Consider the following 26,529-nt stretch of genomic DNA (forward strand, 5'->3'; position numbering starts at 1 on the left):
TTGGCTATGCTGCGACAAACGGCACGCGGATACAGTGTCAGCAGCTCACTGCAAGCATGGGCCAGTGGAGTGCGACACCCGGCTGCGCTTGTAAGAGTTCTGTTACCGTATTTTCTACAGTATAAGGCGCAGGCCCATTTTTGCCACGAAATTCAGACATCTGACCTATTTGCCACCGTTAATTTGATCATCGGAGTATAAGCCGCAACCCCCTTTTTGGGTGAATCTTGAGTGTCCAAAGTGTGGCTTGTACTCTGGATAATACCGTATACAATCTGCATTGCTACCATGGTGACACGGAACAACACCAGGTTACCATGGTGATACGGAATAACACCAGGTTGCTATAGTGATGCACATGCAGCACTACTGTCCGTGCAAATAGGATAGTTCCACTGGCTGAGAAGTTGGACGCCTGACTTTGGCCGGAATAAGTTTAGGGTGTGCTTCTTTGTCCATTTAGCTAGGGTTAAGATGTCCTAATTTCGTTAATCCTGACCATATTTTTTAGCTCCCTATCCTCTGGCGCTTTTGTCCGCAATACGAACAGGCAGGCATGTCTTTAGAGTTCTCCAGATGGCAGTTGAGAGCAAGTGTCTGTCAGTCTGTCGGGAGTAAGCACAAGCTCCAGTGTTAGAAGCAGCCCCTTTGTACTAAGATTACATATCGTTGAACTTAAGAATCTGCTATGAGATTTCTTGGTATGCCGCTGGTTGAAACTGTTTTTTGTTGGTAAGTATTATTATATTCATAGATTCAATATGAGACACAACATTGATAGAAGAACGACCGTTGTCGACACGTCAGGAGGAGAACAACTCTGAACAGGAGAGTGTGCGTACACACGCGGGAAAGCATGCACGTGCATATACGGTAGAGCACGCGTACGAGACTAGAAGTGTGCACGTGTACATGTCATAAGTGGGTGCATCTCACCATAAATAAGTACATCACAGAAACCAAAAAGCCCGGTAATGAATTTGTATGCCCGAATGCCACAAATTTGGAACCGTTCAAATGTTTATGGTAAACGAAAGGAGAAGGGCAAAATGTTACGAGTTATGACTAGCTGTCCACCAACGTAATCAGATCTTATACAGTCAGCGAGTGCGACACGTTGGTGGACAGTTAGTCATAACTCGTAACATTTTATCCTTCTCCTTTTTTTATTTAAACTTCACTTCGCGTGTCCAAAAACGGTCTCTTCACTGTGATTCAGATCAAAATTCAGATTACCATTGGACCCAATTTTTGGGCCTGGCCCATCATCAGGTTAATGAATTTTTAAATCTGAATCGCAGTGAAGCCACCGTTTTTGGAGTTGAGAAGTGAAGTTGCAATGTGTAAGTGGCTGCGTTAGAGTTTGCGGACAATTGGAAAAGTTTCTCCTGTTTTTACCATAATTATATTGGCTCACCATCCGAGTTCAAATGTTTGTTCTGTTTTTCAGTGATACCGACGTATTGCAATTCCTCTCTAGTGGTGATTAGTGGTCACCTGGGCAACATTTCGGGCACATCTCTGGGCGCCACTGCAACTCTGGTGTGTAACGTGGGATCATCTGCTAGCGGTGCAGACTTAACCTACAGGTGTAGCAGTGAAAAGGCTAAGCACGGCGTCTGGAAGGGAGCATCACGTTGTCAAGGTAAGCCAATGGGGCGTGTTTGCTACAATGAAGCATACTGAGTTGTAGGGAAATGTCTAGTTTCCAGACTCAAATCCGTAAAATGAAGTTGAAGTCTCTACCGCAGCTATGCTGATGGTTTTAAAAATGTCAAGTTCTCGGAGGAAAGCATACTCATTTCCAAAGTTTCACCATGGTTAACTCTGTTTCGTGCTTGTTGCAAAAACATACCTGCTTCAGAGGTTCCTAACCTTTCTTTGCAGCATATTATAACCCCTTTGTTGCACATCAAAGTAGGGCTGAAACGATTATATCGGTTATCCATCTAATCGACCATTACAACGAAGCGATTTCGATTATGCTGTCTATTTCGATTACGCGATTCTAAAAAAAACTTTCTTTTTTTGTACATGACAATCATTGTCATTGTCATTGTCATGTACATGACAATGACTGTACTGTGTGGTAGTAGTAGCAAGAGTATATTCTTGCCTCTGGGTAATAGGATCCGATAAGGTTACCGTAATTCCGCCCATATAAGCCCATGGGCTTATATGTGAAACAATGCAGTTTGGGGATAAAATATCCAGTAAAACATGTTCGTTTTTTAGCCCATGGGCCAATATTCGAATTTTGACGGTTCACGAAAAAGTACAAGTCCATGCTCATGGTCAGTCTACCACACTCTACTGGTAAACTGCACTGACCTGCTGTACCATGGTAGGAAAAGTCCACTTTGTGAAAAATTCTACTTGACACGTGAGTTGCATTTGTGTCTGTTTATTAGCCCATGGGCTTATAAACGGAGGTGGGCTTATATCCGGATATAGGCCCATGGGCTTATATGCGCAGAATTACGGTATGTACATTCATTGTAGATCGACAGTGCATGTACGGTTCATCTGTATGTACATGTTAGTTAATGTAAACGGCATGCTTTGTTCTGGTCTGGCACGGTACTTTCTAGGACGCACTAATCGATACCATAATCGATAATCGAATCGATACAAGGGTAGGTTAACCGATTGTTGAAAAGTGTAATCGTTTCACCCCTACATCAAAGGCGGGTCTTTCATACTTCCTTTTGACACCAAATTTGTACAAATTGGATACAAAATGAGTGAGTTGCAGTCTGTTAATTAAAGTCATCGACGGATTACCATCGACTTTTGACCATACGGAAGCAAAATGGTTAAAGCACAGTGTGCTCATTAGCAGAAGTGTGTTCTCGGTTTTCTTCTTCTTTTGCACAGATATCGTCAACTATTGCCCAGCGTTTAAGCCAGTACATGGAACAGTGACGCATGATGGGCAGCGTCAGGTCGGCACTCCGGCAAGGCTGAACTGTGATTTAGGATACGTGGCTAAGAAAGAGTTGGTTCTCGTGTGCCAGAAAGTCAATGCCACGCACGGACGATGGAGCTCACCGGACGTCTGCACTGGTGAGTTATCATTACTCACTGGCCTATGCCTAAAAAGCAGTATCATGATAATTCAGTACCAGCTGTTGTGGAACAGCCCGGGGTCGTTCATTGTGATGGCATTCCTCCAAACTATCTTCGTTTAGCCGAGTGCACGTGAATGCATGGCAAGTGCTATGAGTGTAGCACTTTTGACTTTGTCGTGTTTTCTTTCCTTTCGCTGTGCAATTTTTAGTGAACACAAACTTCTGCAACCACCACGGGAAAGTCCCTAATGGTCAGGTGATCTACCCCACTGGCAGGCATCACGGAGCAGTTGCCAACTTTTCCTGTAACCCTGGCTACCAGGCGACCGACGGCATATGGCTGTGGTGTACGACAGCATACTGGGGAGGGAGAATATGGAATGCGTCTGCTAGATGTCAAAGTAAGTGACTTTCTGTTCCCTGTTGTGTGTGTGTGGGGGGGGGGGGTGCGTGTGCGTGTGTGTGTGTGCGTGTGCGTACGTGCGTGTGTGTGCGTGCGTGTGTGTGCAGGGCCGCCGGAACCGGTCGCTGGTCCGGTTATCACTGGATCAGATTTTTGGCCACCGCCACGTAGTTACTACAGAGGAGGTCATGTGTACCTTCCGTATTATATACAAAGCATACAAGGCCATGGTACTGCTGAACTAAACGAAACAACTGCCAGGGGTCCTGACTTTTGTGTGTGATCCACAGTGCTGTTCAAGCTTCTACTTGATTCAATTTTGATCACTGGCTGCGTTCGATTATGCACTTGAATCGATTCATGAATCCATTCGCAAGCATTCAAGTCGTTCGATTTTCATATCATGAGCCCTGGAATCGATTCGGAATCCATTCACCCTATTCACATGGGGTGATGTGAATAGCGCGAATCGATTCATGAATGGATTCATGAATCGATTTGCGGGCATAATTGAACGCACTCACTGCGAAGCGATTGGGACATGGAACGAGGCATGGGCGCGACATTTGTAGGGTATCTCCGTGTTTGACTCTAGTTATTTTTACCCGCTGCCATTAGCTGAGCACATGTGCCCTATGGAAATTACGTCAGTCGTCCTACGACGTCCTTCGGAAATGAGGCAATTGCTTAACGCACATGGTACACCCGAAAGGGACAAAGAAAGAAAGATAGAAAGAAAGAAAGAAAGAAAGAAAGAACGAAAGAAATAAAGAAAAAAGAAAGATAGAAAGGAAAGAAAGAACGAAAGAAAGAAAGAAAGGAAAGAAAAGCTGTCAATTGCAGTTCCACATGGTCATTGGAAACCACTCTCCACCAGCGTATATAATAATGACACCCGAGTGATATAGTATAACACTCCCACCGGTTTTCATTCCCTGTGTGAACGCTAGAAATCAGCGACTACTGCCAGGCACTGCCCGTTGCCAACGCTACACTGAGCAGCCAATCACGGGACATGGATGCTGCGATAACGATGATATGCAATAAAGGTTATGTTGCAACTGGCCGACTGACGTTCAAATGCCAGTTTGGGAACGCCACCCACGGCCGATGGGATAATAATGCCAAGTGTTTATGTGAGTCACTATCATGGCAGTCTGTGCTCGAATATTGCATCTTTTGTGGTGATGTAATGAGATCTTTAATCATGTGATCAGGGGTCATGTGACCTCGGTGTTATGTGATCCTAGTGTCATGTGATCTCAGTATAGTCTGATCTTGTGTATTATGATCTGTGTGCCATGTGATCTTGGTGTCATGTGATCTCTGTGTCATGTGACCTCAGTATCATGACTGTGATCTGGTGTAACGTGACTTTGGGGTCATGTGATCTGGATGTCATATGATCTCAGTGTACATGTTCGTATGTGTGCATGCGCATGTGCAAGCCTCACTGAATGATCGTCTGCAATAACCCAAGTCTTGATCACATGTTCCACTTATGTTTTTTTTTCAGTGAAAGATGGCTACTGTCCAGCACTGAGTCCAACGCATGGTTCGGTGAAGCATCGTAAAGACCCCAGATTACTGGAGATGGCTGTGCTCACGTGTGACGCCGGTTTCATCCCTGCCTCTGGCCACTCGTTCACGTGCGAGGTGTTAAGTGCCACGGCTGGCCGCTGGAGTGGCCAGGCGGAATGTGTGCGTAAGTGAAGCTGGCTTCTGGGCAGCACATTACACCCTGCTGCTCCGTCAATCTGAACTCGTTTCCGTTATGACACAGATCTTGAAATTTCGAGAATGGATGCCCGAGTTGCGAACTTTTTTTAGTGTGGTGTGTGTTTCAGTAAAAGTGACTCGTTTCCCTGGTCCTTAGACCCTACGGACACCGTCCTGCAGTGTTCAAAGGGTCAACTTCGATCACTTTGTTTGTTCAGGCGCGTAGCACCGCCGTTGGAGATAGTCCGGCGGGAGGGGGATCCAGGGGATGTCCCCCTGGAAACTTTCGACATCAGGGTGCAAAATCTTTTAAAAGTCTATTATAATAGTTAGGATCTCCTTTTTTACATTTTCAAATGCCTCAGACTCAAAATTATTCTTTTACTTGTGCAGAGAGCAGAATTCTTCACTTCTATACAGTGCCCAATGCTCACAGGAGCAGAGTTATTATGACTCGAGTGACTGAGCACCACGCGTCTGGTTGTTGTTGTTGTTGTTTGAATTCTTTTATTCTCACGATGGCCTGTGGCCAATAAGAGAAAAATAATTACAGGCACGGGGATCAGATACAGAGAGATCAAAGTTTAGCTGCTTGCTGAGGCAGTAGCGATGGTAATACTAATTGGGAGTTAATCACGTAGGCTGGGCGCAATGGAGCTATAGATGTGCTGAGCAATGTGAGCAAGTACATACGGAAGAGATGACAAGTGGTAGGATGTTTGCTTTGAAATCTCGTCTGGGGTTGATTTGCCGGATGCTGGGTGGGATGCTATTAAAGAGATCAAGAGAAGCATAGATGGGGGAGTCTCTTAGCCGGTTTGTACGTGTTGTGGGTAGCTCAAAGGTTCGGGGGAACCTGAGCGTGCGAATGGGTTGTATTCGGGGTAGGTGAATTGCAAGAAGGTGTGGTGGTGCATATCTATGATGCAGGCTGTGTGCAAGAAGGATATGGGAGAGGGTACGGCGGCTGCTGAGTGATGGCCATTTGAGTCGGTGCAGCAGCACGGAGTGGGTTCTGTGTTCAAAGAGGGGGAGATGCAAACAGAGGCGAGCAGCGCGCCGTTGGATGCGCTCAAGCCGGTCGTTCAGGGTTGCGGGGAGGGGTGAGAGGACAGTGCAAGCATACTCAAGAATAGGGCGAATGTAGGTTAGATAGATGGAGGAGAGAGCAGAAGTGTTTAAGGAATTGCGTAGTCGCAGGAGAAGGAACATCTTCCTGGTCGCTTTAGTGATGATGTAGTCAACATGCGAGTTCCAGCATAGATTCTGCTGTATGAGGAGGCCAAGGTGGCGATGCCTTGAGGCCACAGTGAGGTTGGTATCGTTAAGTGTGATTGATGGTGGTCTGGGAGGTGGCCGGTTGGTGTGGTGAAAGTGGATGACAGTGGTCTTACTTTCGTTGACCAGGAGATGCCAATCCTTAAGCCACTGTGCCGCGGTTGTCACAGCTGACTGGAGGTGCTCTTCTGCGGCTAGAAAATTCTCGTGAGCGGCAATGATGGCAGTGTCGTCGGCAAACTGGCTGCACTCAGTGTTGGCATTTATGCAGGCGGTTGGCAGATCAACTGTGTAGGCCGTGAACAAAAGCGGCCCCAAGACAGAGCCTTGGGGGACCCCCGCTGGAATGTTTAGCCATGTTGATTTGCTGCTCTCCACTTGCACACGTTGTCGTCTATTGGTGAGATAGGAGGCAAGCCACTGGAGGCATTTGCCATCGAGTCCGAGGTGGGCCAATTTTGCAAGCAGTCCTTGGTGCCACACCCGGTCAAACGCCTTAGAGAGGTCGAAGAAGCAAGCAATTACTGTTTGCCCGGCGTCTCTTTTCTCGGTGATCTGATGGATTAACCGAGATAGCTGCTGTGTGGTGCCATCGTTTGGCCGAAAGCCTGATTGGCCGTTGGGGAGGTGAGGTTGGATGTGCTTTGAGATGCGGTCAGCAACTATCCTCTCTTGTACTTTCGACGTCACGCTGAGTAGCGATATGGGTCGATAGTTGGAGGGCTCGGTTTTGCTGCCCTTCTTGTGGATGGGGGTGACTGTTGCGTCCCTCCACTCTTGCGGGATAGTGCAACGTTCGAAGGAGATGTTAAAAAGGGTTGCTAGGGACGGCGCAAGTGAACTGGCTGCCTCTTTCAGTAGGCGGGTTGGTATGCCATCACAGCCCGCGCTCTTTGACGGGTCCAGGTTAGACAGTAACTTTGAGACCTCTTGGGCTGTTGTTTCAAGTGTAGTTAGGCCAGGTGTATTGGGTGTGGGGGAATGAATGGAGGGAAGTTCCTCGTGGCATCCTGTGACTGACTGTTGGCTTTGCGAGATGAAGAAAGCGTTCAGGGCGGTTGCTTTTTCAGCGGGGGTTGAGAGAGTCTGGCCGTGGGAGAGCATGTCTGGCAGAGTAGGTCGTTGTGAGGACTGGAGGCCGCGCATCAGTTTGTGTAGGTTTGGTGTGGAGTGGCTCGTCCCAGTGCCATTACTGACATATGTAGACTTAGCGATTCGGAGAAGGTGAGTAACTTTGTTGCGTTGGGTGGTGTATGCTGTCCAGTTGCAGGGCGTCCGGGTGCGCAAGTAGGCACGGTAGAGCCGGTGTTTTTCTCTGATGGCGTTAGTGAGCTCTGGGTTCAGCCATGGCTTTGCGGGGTGGCTAGTATGCCTCGGGGAGTGAGGTACTGCACAGTGTTTGCGGGCGCAAGTGAGGACTTTGTCCTTCCATGAGTGCCACAGGTTGTCTATGTTGGTAGTGTTCAGGGTGTCACCTTCCGGTAGCAGTTGTGTGCGTTCAATTTCGGCTTTCAGACTGCTGATGCTTGGGTTTGACCATTTCCAATGGGTGGTGTTATGGGTGGGAGGTGGTACGGCTCGAGGGGGTGCAGCGACTGGCTTGATTAAACCCCTGATGGATAGGTGGTCCGAGTTGCCGATCTGCGGGAGACTAGAGATAAGGACATAGTCGCTGTCTACATCCGTGACGACGAGATCTAGGCAGGATTTAGGGTGCCCATTCTGCACAAGAGTGGGGAATGTGACATGTTGGTGTAGAGAGTAAGTTTGGAACAGCACTGCTAGATCCTCGCCAACAGCATCTGTCGTGTCAGAGTGGCACCAAGCGGCGTTCTTTGCATTAAAATCACCGAGGATAATCTTTTGCGTTGTTGTTGGTATGGCTCGTATCAGTTCCTCAAGGTGCTGGCAGAATAGCCGATGGTCGCAACGGGGTGGTCGGTAGACGCATGTTGTGTTGATGGTGCTGTCGTTGGCTGACAGTTTCAGCGATAATAGGTCAAAGCTGTCTGGGGTTGTTGTAGGGACGAGTTCATGAGGTATAGTGTCGTTCACGTAGAGAATCACTCCTCCACCTTGGCGGTCTGGGCGGTCTGCACGATGTAGTGTGTATCCACTGAGGGCAAACAGGGAGTCTGGATCGTGCTGGGTACACCATGTTTCAGAGACAGCAATGACATCATAAGGTGGCGTTGTTGACGATGCTATTGCTGACAGTTCGTCCATTTTGGGGTAGAGACTGCGAGCGTTGAAGGAGAAGAAAGAGATGCTATTTTGTTCATTTCCGTTTTTCATAATTTTTTTTTTTTTTTTTTTTCACTGGTGGGACCTGGTGTTGATGACGATTCCAGTTCAGGCGTGGTCCATGGTGACTCCTGTAGGACTCTGGTCAGCTAGCTTATTTTGTTTTTGTTTTTTAGAGGCATGTGGATGTTGTGCGCCTGGGGGCGTCTGCTCTAGCTGGTGGCGTCTGCGTCTGCGACGTCCGGTGTAGAGTTTCCATTCTTCCTCCGCTGCATTGAGCTTCTGCAGGAGTTGTTCGGCGCGATTTCCATCTTCCTCAAATAGGCTCTCGTCGTTGCTGTCGTCTTCCGCTGCCGTGCGAGGTGAGCCTGGCGAGTGGCAGTACATGCTTGCGCTGGGTGATAGTGCGCGGGCTGCGCTCTCGTCGGCTCGATCGATATCTGTACTAGTTCTACGAGTACGAGTTTGGTGCTCATCAGAGGCACTGGCAGTGTGTCCGTGCTGGTCTGCACTTTTGCTGGGCTGGCTGTGTTCAGTGACTTCCTGTGCGGGTGAGCTGGCAGAGGTCACAGGGGACGCTACCTGTGCGTACAGTAAGCTGACCTGGCCTGTGGAGGCTGTCGGATCTGGTGCTGGATCGTCGTTTTGGGTCTGTGTGTTGCTTGTTTCGGTGATTTCCTGTACGAGTGTGCTGGCAGGGGCCGGGGTCGCTGCCTGTGCGTACGGTAAGCTGGCCTGGCCTGGCCGGGCTGTCGCCAGTGTTGGATCTGGTGCTGGGTCTTCGTTTTGGTTCTGCCGCGTGTTGGTTGAAGTGCGGGTCCGTATGTTTTGTAGCTTGTTCGATTTAGGGCAGGAGCCGGCAAGGTGATTTTCTGAGTTGCAGAGGCGGCAAGTTGGCGCCTGGCCCTCATGCTTCACGCGGAAGGTATTGCCTTCGGCTGTCCGCACGAAAGATGGCACCTGCCTGCAGCCGTTGTTCAGGCGAACAGTTGCGAAGCGTACGCCTGTTCCGACAAATGCGCCCGACTTTGTGCGGGTACGGCCGTGGCGAATGGTGCCTTGCACCGTACCGTATTTTGTGAGTGCATGTATGATGGCGGCATCGGAGATCCAAATCGGGACGTCAAAGATGTGCACTTGCAAGGAGAGAGAATGGCGGACAGAAATATGTGTTTCGCCAAGAAAGAAACCGTGTTCTGCAATGGACTTAGTTGTAGATTGGCTGCAGAACGTTACCTTACAGGCTGATCCGGTAATTTGGACGGAGGCGACGTCAGCATAACCCTGGTCGATGAGGGTGTCCGCAATTTCTACTATCTTCTGGCCTGCGAGGCCGTCGACAAATATTACGGTATTGGCCTTCAATTCGGCCGGCGACATCGACCTCCACAGTGGCTCTGGGGGCTCAGGCTTTGGGCTGCCTGGCGCTGGGGAGTCATCCATGCTAGATAGGTAATACTAGTTAGAATAGCAGTGCATATACGCCTCTAGGGTGGGGACGTGGTCACGACACTCAGAGCTTCAAAACTTGCTTCTTACTCCTGGCGAGCTTGTTGGTTGTTGTTGTTGTTGTTGTTGTTGATTTTTATTTTACTTCGCAAGGCCAAACGGGCAATGGTGCCCAATTCTATGGAAGCGAATTTCAAAAGGGAGAGAGCTACGGGGAGAGAGAGAGAGAGAGAGAGAGAGAGAGAGAGAGAGAGAGAGAGAGAGAGAGAGAGAGAGAGAGAGAGAGAGAGAGAGGGGGGGGGGAGGGAGAGAGGGAGATGATAAGCAATTTTGCAGCGTCAACAGAGCAATTTTGCAGTGTCAATAGAGCGATTTTGAAGCGTCAACAAAGGGAACACAAAGAGTTCATAAGCGCATGGTTAAGTGATAACTACCTTGTACTACAGTGCTGGCAACTGAAATCCGACCACTGAGCGATGCGTTCACATTCTAGCGGTCTCTATTTCGTAGGTTTACTATCCCGTATTGGGTTGTTGCGATGTGAGCGCACCGCCCAGGGGTCGGATTTCAGTTGCCAGCACTCTAGTTTCACGCCATATCCAGACAATCTTCAGACAAGTGATAACAGGGATGTGCACTCGCTAGTATGGTATTTAATACACTGGTTTACCTTCTTCCTAGCACGTTCTTACCAAGCTAATTGTTCCAAAATTATGTCAGGGGCTTCGCAACCGGTCCGCAACAATAATTTAATCTTGTGACTTTTGAAGCAATGAAATGATGGGCTATTTGGACCCAATTTCCCAAACTTTTTCCAGGGGGGGGGGGGGGGGGCCTCAAACCCTCCATCCAATCATGGCCGCACCAACGTTAAATGCCTTCCAACGCCCCTGTATGTGGGTACACATGTTGCCAGTAGTAGTTATTTGATGCATATAATTATCAAATTTGGAATGGGCCTAAAACCTTCGATCGAATTTGCCGACCCGATGCATGTTTTTGGTTGTTCTATGTGTTTTGCTCTTGTCTTGCACGCAGCAAACAAGGATTACTGCAGGGAGCACGGCAACGTGTCCAACGGTCACATACTGTACTTTGGACCCCGCGTGCTGGGCAGCGTGTCTCTCCTGCGGTGTAACCATGGCAACGTTCCCGTGGATACCGCCCGTATCGCCTGTGTCCGCAAGTCACTAGCTGCCGGCCAGTGGAATGCCAGCGCAAACTGCAAAAGTAAGTTTTCTCCCGGACCCCTGATTACGAGCTGGAATGCTAAACCCGCTAAACCCATTTCATCACTTTGGGATAACGGCGAAAAAAGGATTCTTTTTACATGCGGTTTGTATCTGCATCGATGTGATTTTGGGCTCCACTTTTGAAAATTAAAGATTCTAGTCAGATTCTGAATGTGAAATCTGGCCCGGTGGTGCCCTAGACATGTAAGCGAGCAACTGATGTGAGCTTGTTTTCTTCTGTGTGTTCCTTGCAGAGAATACCTCCTATTGTCCGCTTGTTCCCATACACAACGGTCGCATTACCAACGTCGATGCCCGTGCTGAGCAGGACTTGCTGAAGATCGTCTGTGACGTCGGCTACAGCCCGTCCAACGGCGACACTCTGATTTGCCTGCAACTCAATGCCACCACGGGCATCTGGAACGACACCACCGGTTGCAAACGTAAGCGCATTGACGGTGTATGTTTTGCCTCGATCAAACCTCGAACCATCGTCCAGACAAACCGTATTTGCCCGAGTATAGTGCGCACTTTAGAAGCGCTATTTCTGGCCTCAATTCACAGGTGCGCGCTATGCTCCGGATAAGAGAATGCATGCACTTGGAAAAGTAGCGCAATGAATCAAACAGTTTGCGAAGGTTGCCCCTCTCGAGTCTCCGACCCTGCACAAGCCACATCCATAAATTTGTGGTGTCTTCTGCTAGCTACACTGCAATGCACTTAAAATAAAAGATGTGTATGAGACCCCATAGGTAGTGCGTGCATTATACAAATGTACACATTTAAATAGTTGTATGATAATTTTGTCAATGGTCACTCTATGACACTCCTTTTACAATCAATAACTTTCTCAAATCAACGCTGCGCATTGTACTCTGGATATACCTTCAAGGGGAAGTTAAGGCAAAAATTAAAATTTCACATGTTGTAGTCTTCGGGGTGCTGAGTCGAATGGTCGTGGTCCGAGGAAGCTGAGACGCTCCCTTCCTACTTGAATCCCAATCGAACTCGCGCACTTCCACTGAAACTGGATGACTGCGCCCTACTAGATGGGGATTTGTATGCAAAATGTCACTAAAAGCGCCATTTCGTTCTTATAAAAGCACGGATGACCGCGATTGGCCCATATGTTGTAGTCTTTTGGACGCTGAGTCGACTGGTTTTGGTCCGAAAAGGCTGCGATGCAGCGTTCCTCCTTTATTCCCAATCGAACATGGTTGAACAAGCGGTCACGTGCTCCTGCGTACGCCAGTCACCTGGTCACTGTGCCTGCAGGGTACAACTTACTAGCCTGTTTGTCCTTTTTTGGGTGCAGTCCTGTCACTCGAGTTGAACCTTGGTGTGAAAGTTGTTGCCTGCTGGCGTGGTGACCAGGTGATTTGGGCACCCAGGAGCACGTGACCGCTTGTTCAATCATGTTCGATTGGGAATAAAGGAGGAACGCTGCATCGCAGCCTTTTCGGACCAAAACCAGTCGACTCAGCGTCCAAAAGACTACAACATATGGGCCAATCGCGGTCATCCGTGCTTTTATAAGAACGAAATGGCGCTTTTAGTGACATTTTGCATCCAAATCCCCATCTAGTAGGGCGCAGTCACCCAGTTTCGGTGGAAGTGCGCGAGTTCGATTGGGATTCAAGTAGGAAGGGAGCGTCTCAGCTTTCTCGGACCAAGATCATTCGATTCAGCACCCCGAAGACTACAACTGGTGAAATTTTAATTTTTGCCTTAACTTTTCCTTTAACATGCAAAAATGTTGGTCAAAAAAGTGGGTGCGCATTTTGCTCATATGCACGTTATACACCGCTTAATACGGTAACATGCATTGCGAGCAGGGTGTGGATTTCTTCTGCAGACAAACATAACCCTGGAAGGAAACTGAACAATCAGATACGTCTAGAGTTCACGTAGACACAGAAATTGTGTAATTGAAATAGTAAATGATTGTCGTGCTCGTGCCATGGTACATTGCAATGGTGTCGGTTTGAAACCGCATTTCTGTAACGAACATTTTCCACTGACCTTCACCAGTGCATAATGGGTTGGTTGATGAGTCTCGTCAACCAATGCAGCTTTTCTTCACTTCTCCCAGTGTGGCTAGAACTGCATTGAGAGTGGCCTTGGGGGGCAGGGGGGGGGGGGGGGGACCGGCGGGGACTGGGGGAAGATGGCATGCAGAAGTGTGAAGCCAGCCTACCGTGTTGCCCTGTGTATAAGTCGCACTTTTTTACACTTAACTTCAGGGCAAGCAAAGGGGATGCGACTTTACAATCGAGCGCAGCTACCACTGAAGTACATGTATCGAAACTACTTGACATGGGCCTGGAAACGGGGCTGCAGCTTACAATCAGGAAAACACAGTACTTTTTACGTATCCACCAAGTAGCTGTGCATGCCCTATGCAGTACAGGAGATCGTAAGTGCTCTTATAACACTTTCCGGGTCTAACGGCAAATTGTGATTTGGCGGATTTCTATGTTCCTTTTTTCTTGCCTTATTCATGGTTTCGTATAGCACTGGAGAATTTCTGCCCAACTCTGTCGGTGGCCAATGGATACCTTTCATTTGACAAAGGTCGCCAGCCCCGGTCTTCAGCACGACTCACCTGTGACGACGGTTATCGGTGGAACTCCTCTCTTATCTTCACGTGTGATGTGCTCGAGAACGGTACTGGAGTTTGGAGTGGAACGCCATCATGCAAACGTAAGGGCTGAAAAATCATGCCTTAAAAGTGCACTGTCAGCTGATGTTATTGAGGTTGCGTACACCCGGGCCAGTCAATCTCATGTAGACAATGTGGCACACTTGATAAGTTGGGGGGGGGGGGGAAGGTCTTGCTTGTCTTGTAAAAGATGTACTGGTTACTGGTTACACTGCCTGTCTATCTATTTCTGATCTGTGCATGCGTGCGTGCCTGCGTGCGTATCTGTGTACGTGTTTGGGCACTGACATGCACTTGCGAGCAGTTCCAAGGGTTGAAGTTTGAACTGCGTAACTCTTGTTCCAGTCCTCAGCTTCACGTTGACGTTGTTCCCAGTTGAACAATGACGTCCTAATTAAGACCCTTGCTGTATGTCCTCTGCCTACACTACAGTGATGCTAGGCTACTGTCCTCACGTCAAGTTGCAGTACGGGGAGGTAGCTTACCCCGAGTACGGTGTTCTATCAACACTGGCTCACCTAACCTGTCCAGCTGGGTATAGCCCGGCGGACGGCTCTGTCTTCGTGTGCGAAGTCGACAGTCCGGAGGTTGGCCAGTGGAACACGACAGTGGAATGCAGAGGTAGGGGATAGAACATACACACACAAACACACACACACACATCCTAAGCGCTTTCTGTGTTCTGTGCCCTACACTCTTCCTGTGTGTATTGTAAGTATTTTTTAATTCCCGTAGCTATGCAGAAGACGTTACTTCAGTAACGTCTGCCGCTAGCCAGGGTCCACACAGCTTTATTTTGGTGTTTATTTGTTTGTTTGTTTGTGTCACGCCTGGAGCTATCCCGTATCTGTCCCGTATCTGTGACTACAAAGGCTCTACAGGATTGTACATACCAGCTGTCCACAATATTTGCTGGCTCCCGTATCTGTCCCATACCGTACCATCAAACACAGCTGGCCACAAGCAGCTGGCCACAATATTCGTCGTATTGTGTATACGACTCCCTGATGTAGAGGGAGATTTGGAAAGAAATAGGGAGACGAGGAGGAAATGAAATTAGAATGGACGTTAGTTGCCGAATAGGTGATAGGATGCGTGAGCAAAAACATACTTTGGAAGAGAGATCCCGTCGTCTCCAAAAAAAGCGTGAACGGGCGATTCAGCGCCGGTCACAGGAAACGTCGGAAGAGAGATCCCGTCGACTCCAGAACACCCGTGATCAGCAGAGTCAGCGCCGGTCCCAGGGAACATTTCCATCGGTTCTAACAACATGCACGATGAGCTAGGCAACAAAGCATAGCGTAGGGCCCTGAGCTTCCAAGCTCTCTCGTTTTTACTTGCGCTTTCCCAAGAGACCCTAAGGTCTTCTTACAGGGTGCCAAAGTGCCTATATGTGATGGTATCGTTATGTCAATGACGACAGATTGTGTGTGTGTGTGTGTGTATGTGTGTGTGTGTGTGTGTGTGTGTGTGTGTGTGTGTGTGTGTGTGTGTGTGTGTGTGTGTGTGTGTGTGTGTGTGTGTGTGTGTGTGTGTGTGTGTGTGTGTGTGTGTGTGTGTGTGCGTGTGTGCATATGTGTGTATGTGTATGTGTTTGTGTGTGTCACTGTGTGTGTGTGTGTGTGTGTGTGTGTGTGTGTGTGTGTGTGTGTGTGTGTGTGTGTGTGTGTGTGTGTGTGTGTGTGTGTGTGTGTGTGTGTGTGTGTGTGTGTGTGTGTAACATGTCTGTACGTGAGAGTATACGCGCTGCCCTGTGATTGCAATAAGGCGGTGCCTTTATAATCAGGAACCATCCGTGCCGCGTAAATTCTGCTGCACTAGGAAAGCTGCTTATTTTACACTGTAATATGCATAAAGAGCTCATTTGGATACTGAAAATTATGCTTGCTTAGGGTGTGTTTGGTTGGTACAATCTAGAACAGAATCGAACAGCTGGTGCACATGGAGCAGCCTCATGCCAACCACACGGTATTCCAGAAACAGAGCACATTTTTCTTTGCGAAAAAATGTGGCAAACTTGATGCATTCTTCAAAATGTGTATGGGTCACCAAGGTCACTTTGAACGATACAACGAGTCCAACCCAAAAGCGTATGCACGGGATCATTTTGTGACCAAAATCGATGTTTCTGCCAGGTTTCTGTGGGAGAACTGGAGCTATCTAGTCTCTCTATCACCCCTCTTCGCCCAACACAACACACCAGCGCAAACGGCAGCCTCTTGGTGGAAATGTATGAATCACGAAAAATGCAAGTAGGAAAAGGAGAGAGAACAAGAAAAGAACAACAAGAACACAAAATCACGAGCACTTTGGCCAGGAAAAGACACGTCTAACATGGCAGCCAAAATGGCGGCAGAGCAACCGATAGGGGCCCGTCGTGGCTGAAGCTGCTATTGCAGCGACAGCCACCACGGCCACCATTGAGTGCAGAAAATAGATCTGAAAATGAAGTCGCGCAAACAGCAACTGAAACGAAGCGAAGGAAACAACAAGACCAGCTACACGACTACGCGCAGCAAGCAAAGGCATAGCGATGACATCATTAGTCACGCGTGAACACAGAACCTAGCATGTGCATGCAGCCTTGCAGGCGCTGGCGAAATAAAAATAAAGTCAAGACGCAAATAAATAACACAACGAGCGATCGTTGCAGGAAAACAATTACAATTCAAATAAACTACTTCAAGGAAAGATGAGAAGTGAAACGACTAGCACTACAGTCCGTTCAGAAAAAGATGGGCTCTGGCTCTGGCGAGCTCCCGTATTTGGCGATTTTTCGTGATTTCATTGTACACAGTGCAGTGCTGCGAAATTTGAACTTTGAAAAAGAGTCCAAAAAGGGTACCTGAACTGGGGTTCGAACCCCACAATGCACTGTTGCAGGCAGGGTCAAACGGCCTGGATTTTGATGGTTTTTTCCAATTCAATGCTTCTGGGGCAAAACCTGGCTGATATCCTATTCTTCTTATGGCTTGCTTTTTGGACAAATAGACTTCAGAAACATAATTGGAAGAGGATTCCATAGGGGATTGCAGAAAAAAATTCTTAAAAAAACTCAACGTTTGACCCATTTATGGCCAAAAGCTAGAAGTCCATCTTTTTCTGAATGGACTGTAGAAGAAATAGAATAGAATATAGAACAAGGACAATGGAAGCGGACTACGGATGAAGCTACAATGAGGTAAGAGGCATGACACACTGATGACAGATGTCACCACAACAAATACATAATCGTAATGTTTGTCTACACACACATTGTATCGTCACACTACACACATTGTCATATTGTCACATTTCACTGTGAAAAAGTGAAACTGCTCGGTCTGCTCCAGCCTCGAGTCCGGAGCAAGCAGAACATGTTCTGGCCGACCCAGAACAGGTGCAGTCCCAACCAAACACGCTGTTCTGGTGAATCCTATTCTAGGTCGTACCAACCAAACACGCCCTTATCGAGGGTGCTGGTTGACACGGAACAACAAAGGGCATCGCTAGTTGGCTGCTGCTACTCTGAATTTAGTGCTTATGCAATCATCAGGCAACAAGAAAGATGCTATTCGTCACACCAGCATTTATGCTAGGAGAAATATTGATGGTTTTTGATTTGGCAGTAGCAGAGCACTGGATTCATTCTCTGGTCAGGATAGTGGTTTCTAATGTGCTGGTTTAAAAAATGAAGATTGTACATTTACAGCTGGTCTTCTTGTCTTCTGCTGTCATTTCTTTCTGCATGCCTGCTCCTGCACTTGCAGCCGACTGTTCCTCCGTTCAGGTAGCAAACGGCACCCTGACACACATCACGGGTAGAGATGTGCTGCAGAGAACGGCCACGCTGGAATGCGAGCCGGGATTCACGCCGGTCGACGACGCCACGGTGTTCTCCTGCATGCCGTTCACCGCAACGCAATCAAGGTTCTCAACGCAACCTGCTTGCCAATGTAAGGTGTATTCCAGGCTACTGTGTACTGTGCAGTCTTGATAGACCACCCCTGCCACGATTCAGGTTGTGCGTGCTTCCCCTAGCTGCATCTCATGTTTGGCATTAAGTGGTCTTTGTAAAAAAAAAAAAAAAAAAAAATAGAACTGCATGAGTCATAGGCAGCTGTGACTTAAAACAATTATTAAGAGGGTGAAAAAAGTGTTTTTACTCCGAGTTTCACGCAATAAGCGATCATGAGAAAACAGTCGGTATTGAGCACTCTCTTGGACAGCCTGGAAACTCTCTGTTTTGCAGCTGTGACTTAAATACTTCTGTTTAAAGGGAATGTTTGCTCCTTGCACAAACTGGTGTACACCAATGGAAATGGTGTGCATGCATACACATGGAGACGTGGGAACACACACTCATACTCATACTCCTGCCCATTGCTGGAGCGACTATAGTGAACAAGTTATGTTAGCCACGCATCTTGTGCTGGTATTACACCATTCAACAGTTTGCAAGGCTGATGAATTGACCGCCACTAAACTTAACCTGGTCTACACCGCACAGCTGGTTGAAGTGGATTTTTCTGGCCAATGAATCTATATTTTTCTTATTTTTCTTTCTTTTTTCTTTCTTTTTTACACACGCACACAAACACACACACAGTTACAAACATACTGGTTGGATGATGCACAGCATATACAATATTGCTAGCAAGCTATGACACTGGTACTGCAATGAAGGAGTGTAGGGGCTACATTTTAATACCTATGTATGTACGGTATCTGTACTGTGTATCTGTACACTCCCACTTAAAGATATACTCGAGTTCTGCCCGGCATTGGAAGACTCGCTTGGCAACTTCACGTACGGCAGAAACCGTACCCTGGGGGATAACGCCGTACTGGGGTGTAACACTGGCTACAAGCCATCATCCCAGACCTCTCCAACGTGTATCTTCGAGGGAAGCAGGCAAGCAGGAAGTTGGGACCTCGCTACCGAGTGCATAGGTGAGTAATGAGTGGACAATCCGGCAAAAAAAAACCACTTCCTGGCCAACAAACTCTAGTTTGATGTGAAACTTCGTTCTCCATTCTAACAAGAGTGCATTACACCCACAGAGTGCAGCGTGTGTGTGTGTGTTGCTGTCAGGGAGAAATTCTGGGATTACGGCATGTACATCATTTCAGTGGTTTAGTGATGTTGACGTACACGGGAGAGAGGTACAATAAGAATCGGCAGTAGCTTAAAGTTTCATGCCAAAGCGATCATAAAAGTTAAAACTCCTCTCTCTCTCTCAGATGTGAAGAAGCTGTGCAGTCTGAATACATGTACTGTACACTCGGGTTTCTCTTCAATGAGGAAAATTTGCATGTGGTCTGTGATTATCATTGTAAGCTGCTGCTGATGCCAATGTATGTTGCTGATAGTGTCACTGAATGCTACCAATAATGTCCCTGTATGTTGCCGATGATGTCATGGTATGTTGCCGATGATGTCATGGTATGTTACCAATGATGTCACTGTATGTTGCTGATGATGTCACTGTATGTTGCTGATGATCTCACTGTCCATTGCAGTGAACACAGAGTACTGTCCCAAGATTTTCTTCAGCAGGGGCGACACCCAATACTCACAGCAGAGGAAGCTGGGATCCGTGGCAACATTCAAATGTCACCCAGGTTTCGAAGCTACAACACAGGCCTATTGCTCAGCTGCTCAGCCACTGCACGGTGTCTGGAGTACAGATGAAACTTGCGAACGTAAGAGCTTCTCCTCCTTAGACCGTTCCACACCTGAGCCTTCCAAGTTAGAAGTTTGTTGGTTTGCGCTTCGTAGATGTGCTGGAGCTAGGTGTGAGGTCGTTGAATGTCTCAATATCCTTGTCAGTTTTGTGCCTTGTTGTCGCACTATCCGACTGTATAGGATCTCTTTACCTTGGTGGACCGTTAGTCGTAACTATTAACTTATTAGTCCTTTCTCTCTACTTACAATATTGGCTCAACATCCAGGTTTTTGTAAGAGCTTCTGACGGATATTGCGTAAAACTAGTGATGTAACGACTAATCGATTATTCCAATTTCCTCAATCTCTTGGACCTCAACGAATAATCGATCAGATAAATCCAGGTCGAAAGTTCGAGAATTCAAATATTCGCGGGCGGGCGAAGTCCGTGCGATGCACACAGCACGCGCGACTCTAGATCTCTCGACTTGAATGCATGAACTGTGTACTGTGTTGCTGACAACGACTAGACTCCACGCGGTAGACCTTGGTAGACTCTACTGTGACTCGAGTCTGAGCGCTTGTGTTGTGTGTTTGCTACATGAGCACTTTTTGTTGGAACAGTAGAATAATTGTTCGTTCGCTTGAGTGGTATTCGCTAGATTATTCGTTCGTAGAATTCGATTTTTTGTTACATTATTATTATTATGAACAGTTTCGCGTACTTGAGGACCAGCCTCTTTCCGCCTCTGTGTTCCTGAGCAATAGAAGGAGAGAGACGAAACTATACTATTATGATGATGACAAGGGAAGACATGGACTGCTTTTTGTTACATCACTACTTAAAACTGATTTGCCGATGGGAAATTGTTTCAGTCTTGATAGTGTATTCCTGCCATGTATAATAGTGATTCACACTCTACCATTACAGTTGTGGAACAGCATAATAATACATATTCAGGTAGCCAACAACAACCAGGGAGCATAGTCTCTTGCTGCCTTTTGCGGATACTTTCCACTGATGCTCAACTTTGCTTCTTTGTTGATATTTCAGCGAAGCAAGACTTCTGCATACTGAACGTGGCCATAGAGCATGGCGAGCTCGAGTTCCCCAATAACAAGACAGTCCTCTCGACGGCCACACTAGTCTGCGCCGCTGGCTACATTGTTGAGGGCAACGACCTTCTGGATTGTGTAGCTGTAGACCATACGCATGGCGTGTGGGTCAGCGAAGGCCACTGCATTGGTAAGTGGACAGATATGCCTTTAACAGTCTAGGGAACTTGCTATTTGCCGGCAATTTTCTGGTCTAGCCAACTGCCCTAACCAACTAAGCTACTGTCAGGGGCATCGGAACTGGTGCGGCAGGTCCGGCCAAAGCCACACCAATAGTTTCATCTTGCGACTTTTGAAGCGATGAAATATGGGCTATTTGGGCCCAATGTCCCTGAAATTCTCCCGGATGGGGGGGGGGGAAGGGGGGGGGGGGGGGGAGCGGACCTCCACCTACTTATGCGGCCGGACCAATGTCTAATACCTTCCGACACCCTGTACAGTATGACTCTCATCCATGGTTATGACAAATCTATTCTTCTTCGATCACTCGATATCTGGCTTGCATCATACTGGCAACTTTCACAACTGAAGAGGGCACTTGACCAACAAATTGCTCTTGAATAGCTAGGTGTGCCTGATGACTTTCTTTCTTCCTTTCATATCTGGCCTGCAAGTGCTAAGTTTTGGAGAGAAAAACAGCAGTACGAGGCAGGTGGCTGAATTTCCTTACACTTTGAATTTCTCCATGCAGTCCAAATTTGACATCGCATGGTCTAGTGGTATATGAAACCTTGGCAATTATTCATCAAAAATTCTGGAAACACTAAACATTCGAATAGATTACAACACCGTAAAAGCTGTCACATCCTTACTTTGAGGCGAGTTTCCTAACCTTTGTGTTGATGCCCACTTTGCTGCCATAGAGGTGTCTATCACATGTCTTGGGTAGATTTCTGTACCTCCTGGGCTCTCTAGTCTTCTCCTCTCTTTCTATGGTTACCCTTCTCTCACTCTATAGTCTCTCTGTCCCTGTCTCTGTCTCTCTTTCTGTCTCTGTCTGTCTGTGCGTGTGTGTCTCTCTCTGTCTCTCTCTGTCTCTCTCTGTCTCTCTCTGTCTCTCTCTGCCTCTCTCTCTCTCTCTCTCTCTCTCTCTCTCTCTCTCTCTCTCTCTCTCTCTCTCTCTCTCTCTCTCTCTCTCTCTCTCTCTCTCTCTCTCTCTCTCTCTGCCTCTCTCTGTCTCTCTCTGCCTCTCTCTCTCTCCCTCTCTCTCTCTCTCTCTCTCTCTCTCTCTCTCTCTCTCTCTCTCTCTCTCTCTCTCTCTCTCTCTCTCTCTCTCTCTCTCTCTCTCTCTCTCTCTCTCTCTCTCTCTCTCTCTCTCTCTCTCTCTCTCTCTCTCTCTCTCTCTCTCTCTCTCTCTCTCTCTCTCTCTCTCTCTCTCTCTCTCTCTCTCTCTCTCTCTCTCTCTCTCTCTCTCTCTCTCTCTCTCTCTGGCTCTCTCTCTCACTCACACACACACGCACGCACACACACACACACACACACACACACACACACACACACACACACACACACACACACACACATACACACACACTCACTCACTCACTCACTCCTTCTCTCCTCTTGCTCTACTATCGCCTCTCTCATCCTCTTGCTCTGGTCGCGTTATATTCTCTCTATCATATTTATGCTTGTCTCTGTCTTTCTCCGATCAACCAATCACTCTTCCTGTCATTTTGTCCTCGTCATGCTATGATGCACAGAGGCAACAGAGACAACTACGCAAAATCTCATCATTGCCCTGCCCAGTGTGGCTGCAGGCCTCTTCCTGATCAGTGCCCTCGCGCTGCTCTTCCACGGCTACATAAAGCGCTCGCAATCCAAGCGCCACATTGGCCACATATTCTCGCGCACCATGATGTCGCACATGGACAAGAGCCGGCATCCGGGCAGCATGTCGGCGTACAGTATGCCGATCAGGAAAGGCAAGAAGCCAGCCAGCACGACGACCGCCCTCATGGGATCGTTCAGCGAGCCGGAGATGCTGGATGACCAGTACGACTGCTTCCCAGCCACCAGGGGCAGGGCAGACAGTGACAATCGCAGTACTGCTAGTTACAATATGTTCAATGGCAAAGGTAATCTCAGAGCACTGCCAGAATCAAATGGCAACAAGCAGGCCGCCGGCAAAGCCAAGAAACCTTTGGTGTTGACAGATTCAGGCTTCATCTATGATGAGGGGATGCTAAACGATGGCAGCTACGATGAGTTCGGCAATGTCTCCCCGAGGGTGGCGCACTCACAGTCCGCTATGCTGCCCAGTGAGCAGGATATTGCCGCTGCAATTAGCTATCGCAACAATGTCCACCGGAAATCACAGGTCGAGACCAGCTCCATGTACGAATCGTTTGCTTCGTGTGTCGACTCCGCGCATCGGGATCGTGCTCATTCCAGAGGGGCTAGAGATTTCAACGAGTTCGACTCTATGCATCGAGATCGTGCTCATTCCAGAGGGGCTAGAGATTTCAACGAGTTCGACTCTATGCATCGGGATCGTACTCACTCCAGAGGGGCTAGAGATTTCAACGAGTTCGACTCTGTGCAGCAGAATCGTGCTCAATCCAGAGGGGCTAGAGATTTCAACGAGTTCGACTCTATGCATCGGGATCGTACTCATTCCAGAGGGGCTAGAGATTTCAACGAGTTCGACTCTGTGCAGCGGAATCGTGCTCAATCCAGAGGGGCTAGAGATTTCAACGAGTTCGACTCTATGCATCGGGATCGTGCTCACTCCAGAGGGGCCAGGGAGTTCAGCGAGTTTGCCATCGGTCGACATCCCAGCATGTCCACTCCGCGCCGCAGTCAGCAACTGAGTCCGGCACCGCGCTCACCCAGCCCCGTCGGTGCTGGTTCACTCATACACAGCTTGGACAGCAGCGGCGAGAGGGAGTTCGACACTGTCACCCTGGACTCGCGTCTAATGCCAGGTTGGTAGAGCCGTTGGAGGACGCTGCTCCTAATCCTGGCACAACATGTATACGTTATGTGCATTACAATTAAAACGGACATTTCTTCCCACTGTGTTTTCACACTGCATGTGAAGGACAATTGTGATTCGGTCACCCTAGATTCACGTCTAATGCCAAGTTAGTAGAGCGGTTAGTTGTCGCTGCACAGAATCCTGGCACAGCATATAATTAATTTGTTATGTGGCCATTGACACATCATGGACCTTTTTCCCACTGTGTTTTCCCACTGCATGAGAAGGGTATTTTGTGACACTGTCGCACACATGTCTAATGCCAGGTTAGTAGAGCCGTTAGATGTCGCTGCACACGGTCCTGCACGGCATGTGTACGTTGCATCCACGACAACTAACGGACTTGCTTCCTCGCTGTGTTTTCACACTGCACGAGAAGGGTATTTCTGATACTGTGGCACTCGACATGGGTCTAATACCCGGTTTGTAGAGGCTACCATCATATGCCGCTGATCTGAATCCTGCACAACATAATACTACGTTACATCCATGACACTTCGTGGACTTTTTCATACTGTGTTTTCACACAATGCACGAGAAGAGTGTTTATCTGGTTGCATGTACATGTACATGTATCAATGATTGAAAACTTAGCTTCCATTTCTAGGTCATTAATTTTGTCATCTGCATGGGAACATTTCATGAATATTTCTCCCTTCTCTAGCTCTTCAGAGCTTGCGATGGATTTTTTGATGACGTTGCTGCCTTTCATTCTCTTCAGCATATCTGCCCATACAGAATCTCCTATCACAGTGAAGAGTTACACAGAGTTTGTAGAGGCTGCAATCAGATGTTGCTGATTACAGCACAACTTATGTGCTGTATCCACAACACTTCGCTGACTGTTTTCCACGCTGTATTAAATTTCTTACGTTGCTCGACAAGAGGATTTGATTGTTTGCGTGTAGCAATGATTGAAAACTCAATTAATTTTCCTAGGGTTTTTTCACTTTCATTAGAGCTTTTCACGATTATTTTTTTCTCCCTTCTCTTCACAGCTCTCAATAGTTGTTTTGAGGAAATGCATGGTCTCGGCGCTATGTCTGCTTGTACAAGAATCTCCAATTCTTGAACATTATTGTCAAGTTTACGTTACAACTGGTAGTGCATCTGCCATGTTTCATATCATTTCATTCAGCCTCACCTGAGCACACCTAGACACTGAAAAACAAAAGAATGGCAGATACAAGCCTCTCGGATCACTTGAACAGCCGTGCGGACGCCGCTCGTTGATTGCTTTGTTGACCGATTCTAATTTATTTTGAAGGGATTGGGTGAACAATAGAATTATTCAAAAGATCAGTGGGGGAAGCGAACTGCCTGAAAACAGAAAATAGTGCCAGACCCACCAGGACTCGAACCCTGGATCTTGCTTGTCATGAGCAATACTCTAACCATCTGAGCTACATGTACATGTATGGGACCAGGCCGAGATTAGAAGGCGCTGAAAGTTGTTCACTTCAAAGGCCGGAATCTTCCTTTGGATTCTAATCAACCTTTTTACTCCATGCAATAGTCTATAGCGTCGAGTGGAATTGCACACCCCCGGCCCCGGCCTACCCTGTTTGCGACGACTGCCTAGTGAAGAGTTCAATCGCAGAACTGTACGGGTGCTGAGTGTTACCATGGTTACTTTGGGCACTTTCAAAGTTTGTATTTGTGTTGGGATTCTCCACAGGCCTAAGTCTAAATCGAGGGAGTCTCCGTACTTTTGTACTGGCCAAGCACTGGATGCATGGGCGGCCAAGCTGGAGGCGCTCGTAGGGAGATGCCAAACATTCAACTGAACTGTAAACTAAGCCTTGTTCTCACTCCTTCCCTGGAGGCTGGAACCGTCAGGTCTAAAGACAAAATTAATGATCTTCCTTTCGCCATGCGCATGCGTTGACTGACAGCTCAGCTCACCCTATGGCCTACTAGTACTGGTATGCCCCCACTTCAGCGAAACCCTTACCCGCGCGGCTCATTCCAACGCGCTCACGATCGCGAACCCCAACCTCCATCCACCACACTCAAATGGAACAATCTCATTTGAGCGCAGGCTCATTTTAGCATGATCCCTATGTAAAACCAGTGCCGCCCCTGCTCAGTAGCTGTTTGTTTTTGTACACATAATTATTTATTTTACGAGTTGGGTTTGTGAATAATAGTAAAAAAACACACACACACACACACACACACAAAGTAACGAAACTCATTTCGACGCAATTCAAAGTACTGTACTAGAGTGCTTTGGAGTTACTTGTTGTTTTTGGAGAGTTACTTGTTGTTTTTGGAGAGTTACTTGTTGTTTTTCGAGAGTTACTTGTTGTTTTTCGAGAGTTACTTGTTGTTTTTCGAGAGTTACTTGTTGTTTTTCGAGAGTTACTTGTTGTTTTTCGAGAGTTACTTGTTGTTTTTCGAGACTTACTTGCTGTTTTTGTACTAGAATGAGGAGTGCTTGAGCTGCATGCCCTTGGTCATCATGATATTGACAAGCAGAAGGCATCGACGTGTGTGACTTTGTTTGTTTGTTTGTTTGTATTTATTTTGATGAGCAAATTCAAACGGGCATAGAACCCAATAACATTAAAGCGAATATGAAAATTATAATGAAAATGAGAATTAAAATACATAGATCTTCAGCGTAGAGTCAGCGGTACATCAGAGGGAGATCGGATACAACAGAAAGAGAACAGAAAAAAAACAGAAGACTTCGCTTGTCTTCAGCATCTACAGGGCACTTTGC

The 26,529-nt window shown here is 47.5% G+C and overlaps 1 protein-coding gene across 1 annotated transcript in view; it reads left to right on the plus strand.

The window, feature by feature from the left end:
* LOC135821734 (sushi, von Willebrand factor type A, EGF and pentraxin domain-containing protein 1-like) overlaps positions 1 to 24,992 on the plus strand; it is a 57,285-nt gene extending 32,293 nt beyond the window's left edge. Inside the window, exons 22-36 of the mRNA XM_065334733.1 lie at positions 1 to 90; positions 1,451 to 1,645; positions 2,878 to 3,066; positions 3,281 to 3,472; positions 4,425 to 4,610; positions 4,991 to 5,179; positions 11,203 to 11,394; positions 11,651 to 11,839; positions 13,911 to 14,099; positions 14,491 to 14,679; positions 17,808 to 17,993; positions 18,799 to 18,990; positions 19,561 to 19,743; positions 20,760 to 20,951; positions 22,525 to 24,992. The exon at positions 1 to 90 is cut by the window's left edge and continues 99 nt beyond it. Of these exons, the coding sequence (XP_065190805.1) occupies positions 1 to 90; positions 1,451 to 1,645; positions 2,878 to 3,066; positions 3,281 to 3,472; positions 4,425 to 4,610; positions 4,991 to 5,179; positions 11,203 to 11,394; positions 11,651 to 11,839; positions 13,911 to 14,099; positions 14,491 to 14,679; positions 17,808 to 17,993; positions 18,799 to 18,990; positions 19,561 to 19,743; positions 20,760 to 20,951; positions 22,525 to 23,756 (3,785 nt within the window). The 3' untranslated portion in view covers positions 23,757 to 24,992. The remainder of the gene's footprint in view (positions 91 to 1,450; positions 1,646 to 2,877; positions 3,067 to 3,280; positions 3,473 to 4,424; positions 4,611 to 4,990; positions 5,180 to 11,202; positions 11,395 to 11,650; positions 11,840 to 13,910; positions 14,100 to 14,490; positions 14,680 to 17,807; positions 17,994 to 18,798; positions 18,991 to 19,560; positions 19,744 to 20,759; positions 20,952 to 22,524) is intronic.
* Positions 24,993 to 26,529: the final 1,537 nt, after the last annotated feature.

The sequence above is a fragment of the Sycon ciliatum genome, chromosome 7 (assembly GCF_964019385.1).
Source record: "Sycon ciliatum chromosome 7, ocSycCili1.1, whole genome shotgun sequence".
NCBI classification, from domain to species: Eukaryota; Metazoa; Porifera; class Calcarea; order Leucosolenida; family Sycettidae; genus Sycon; species Sycon ciliatum.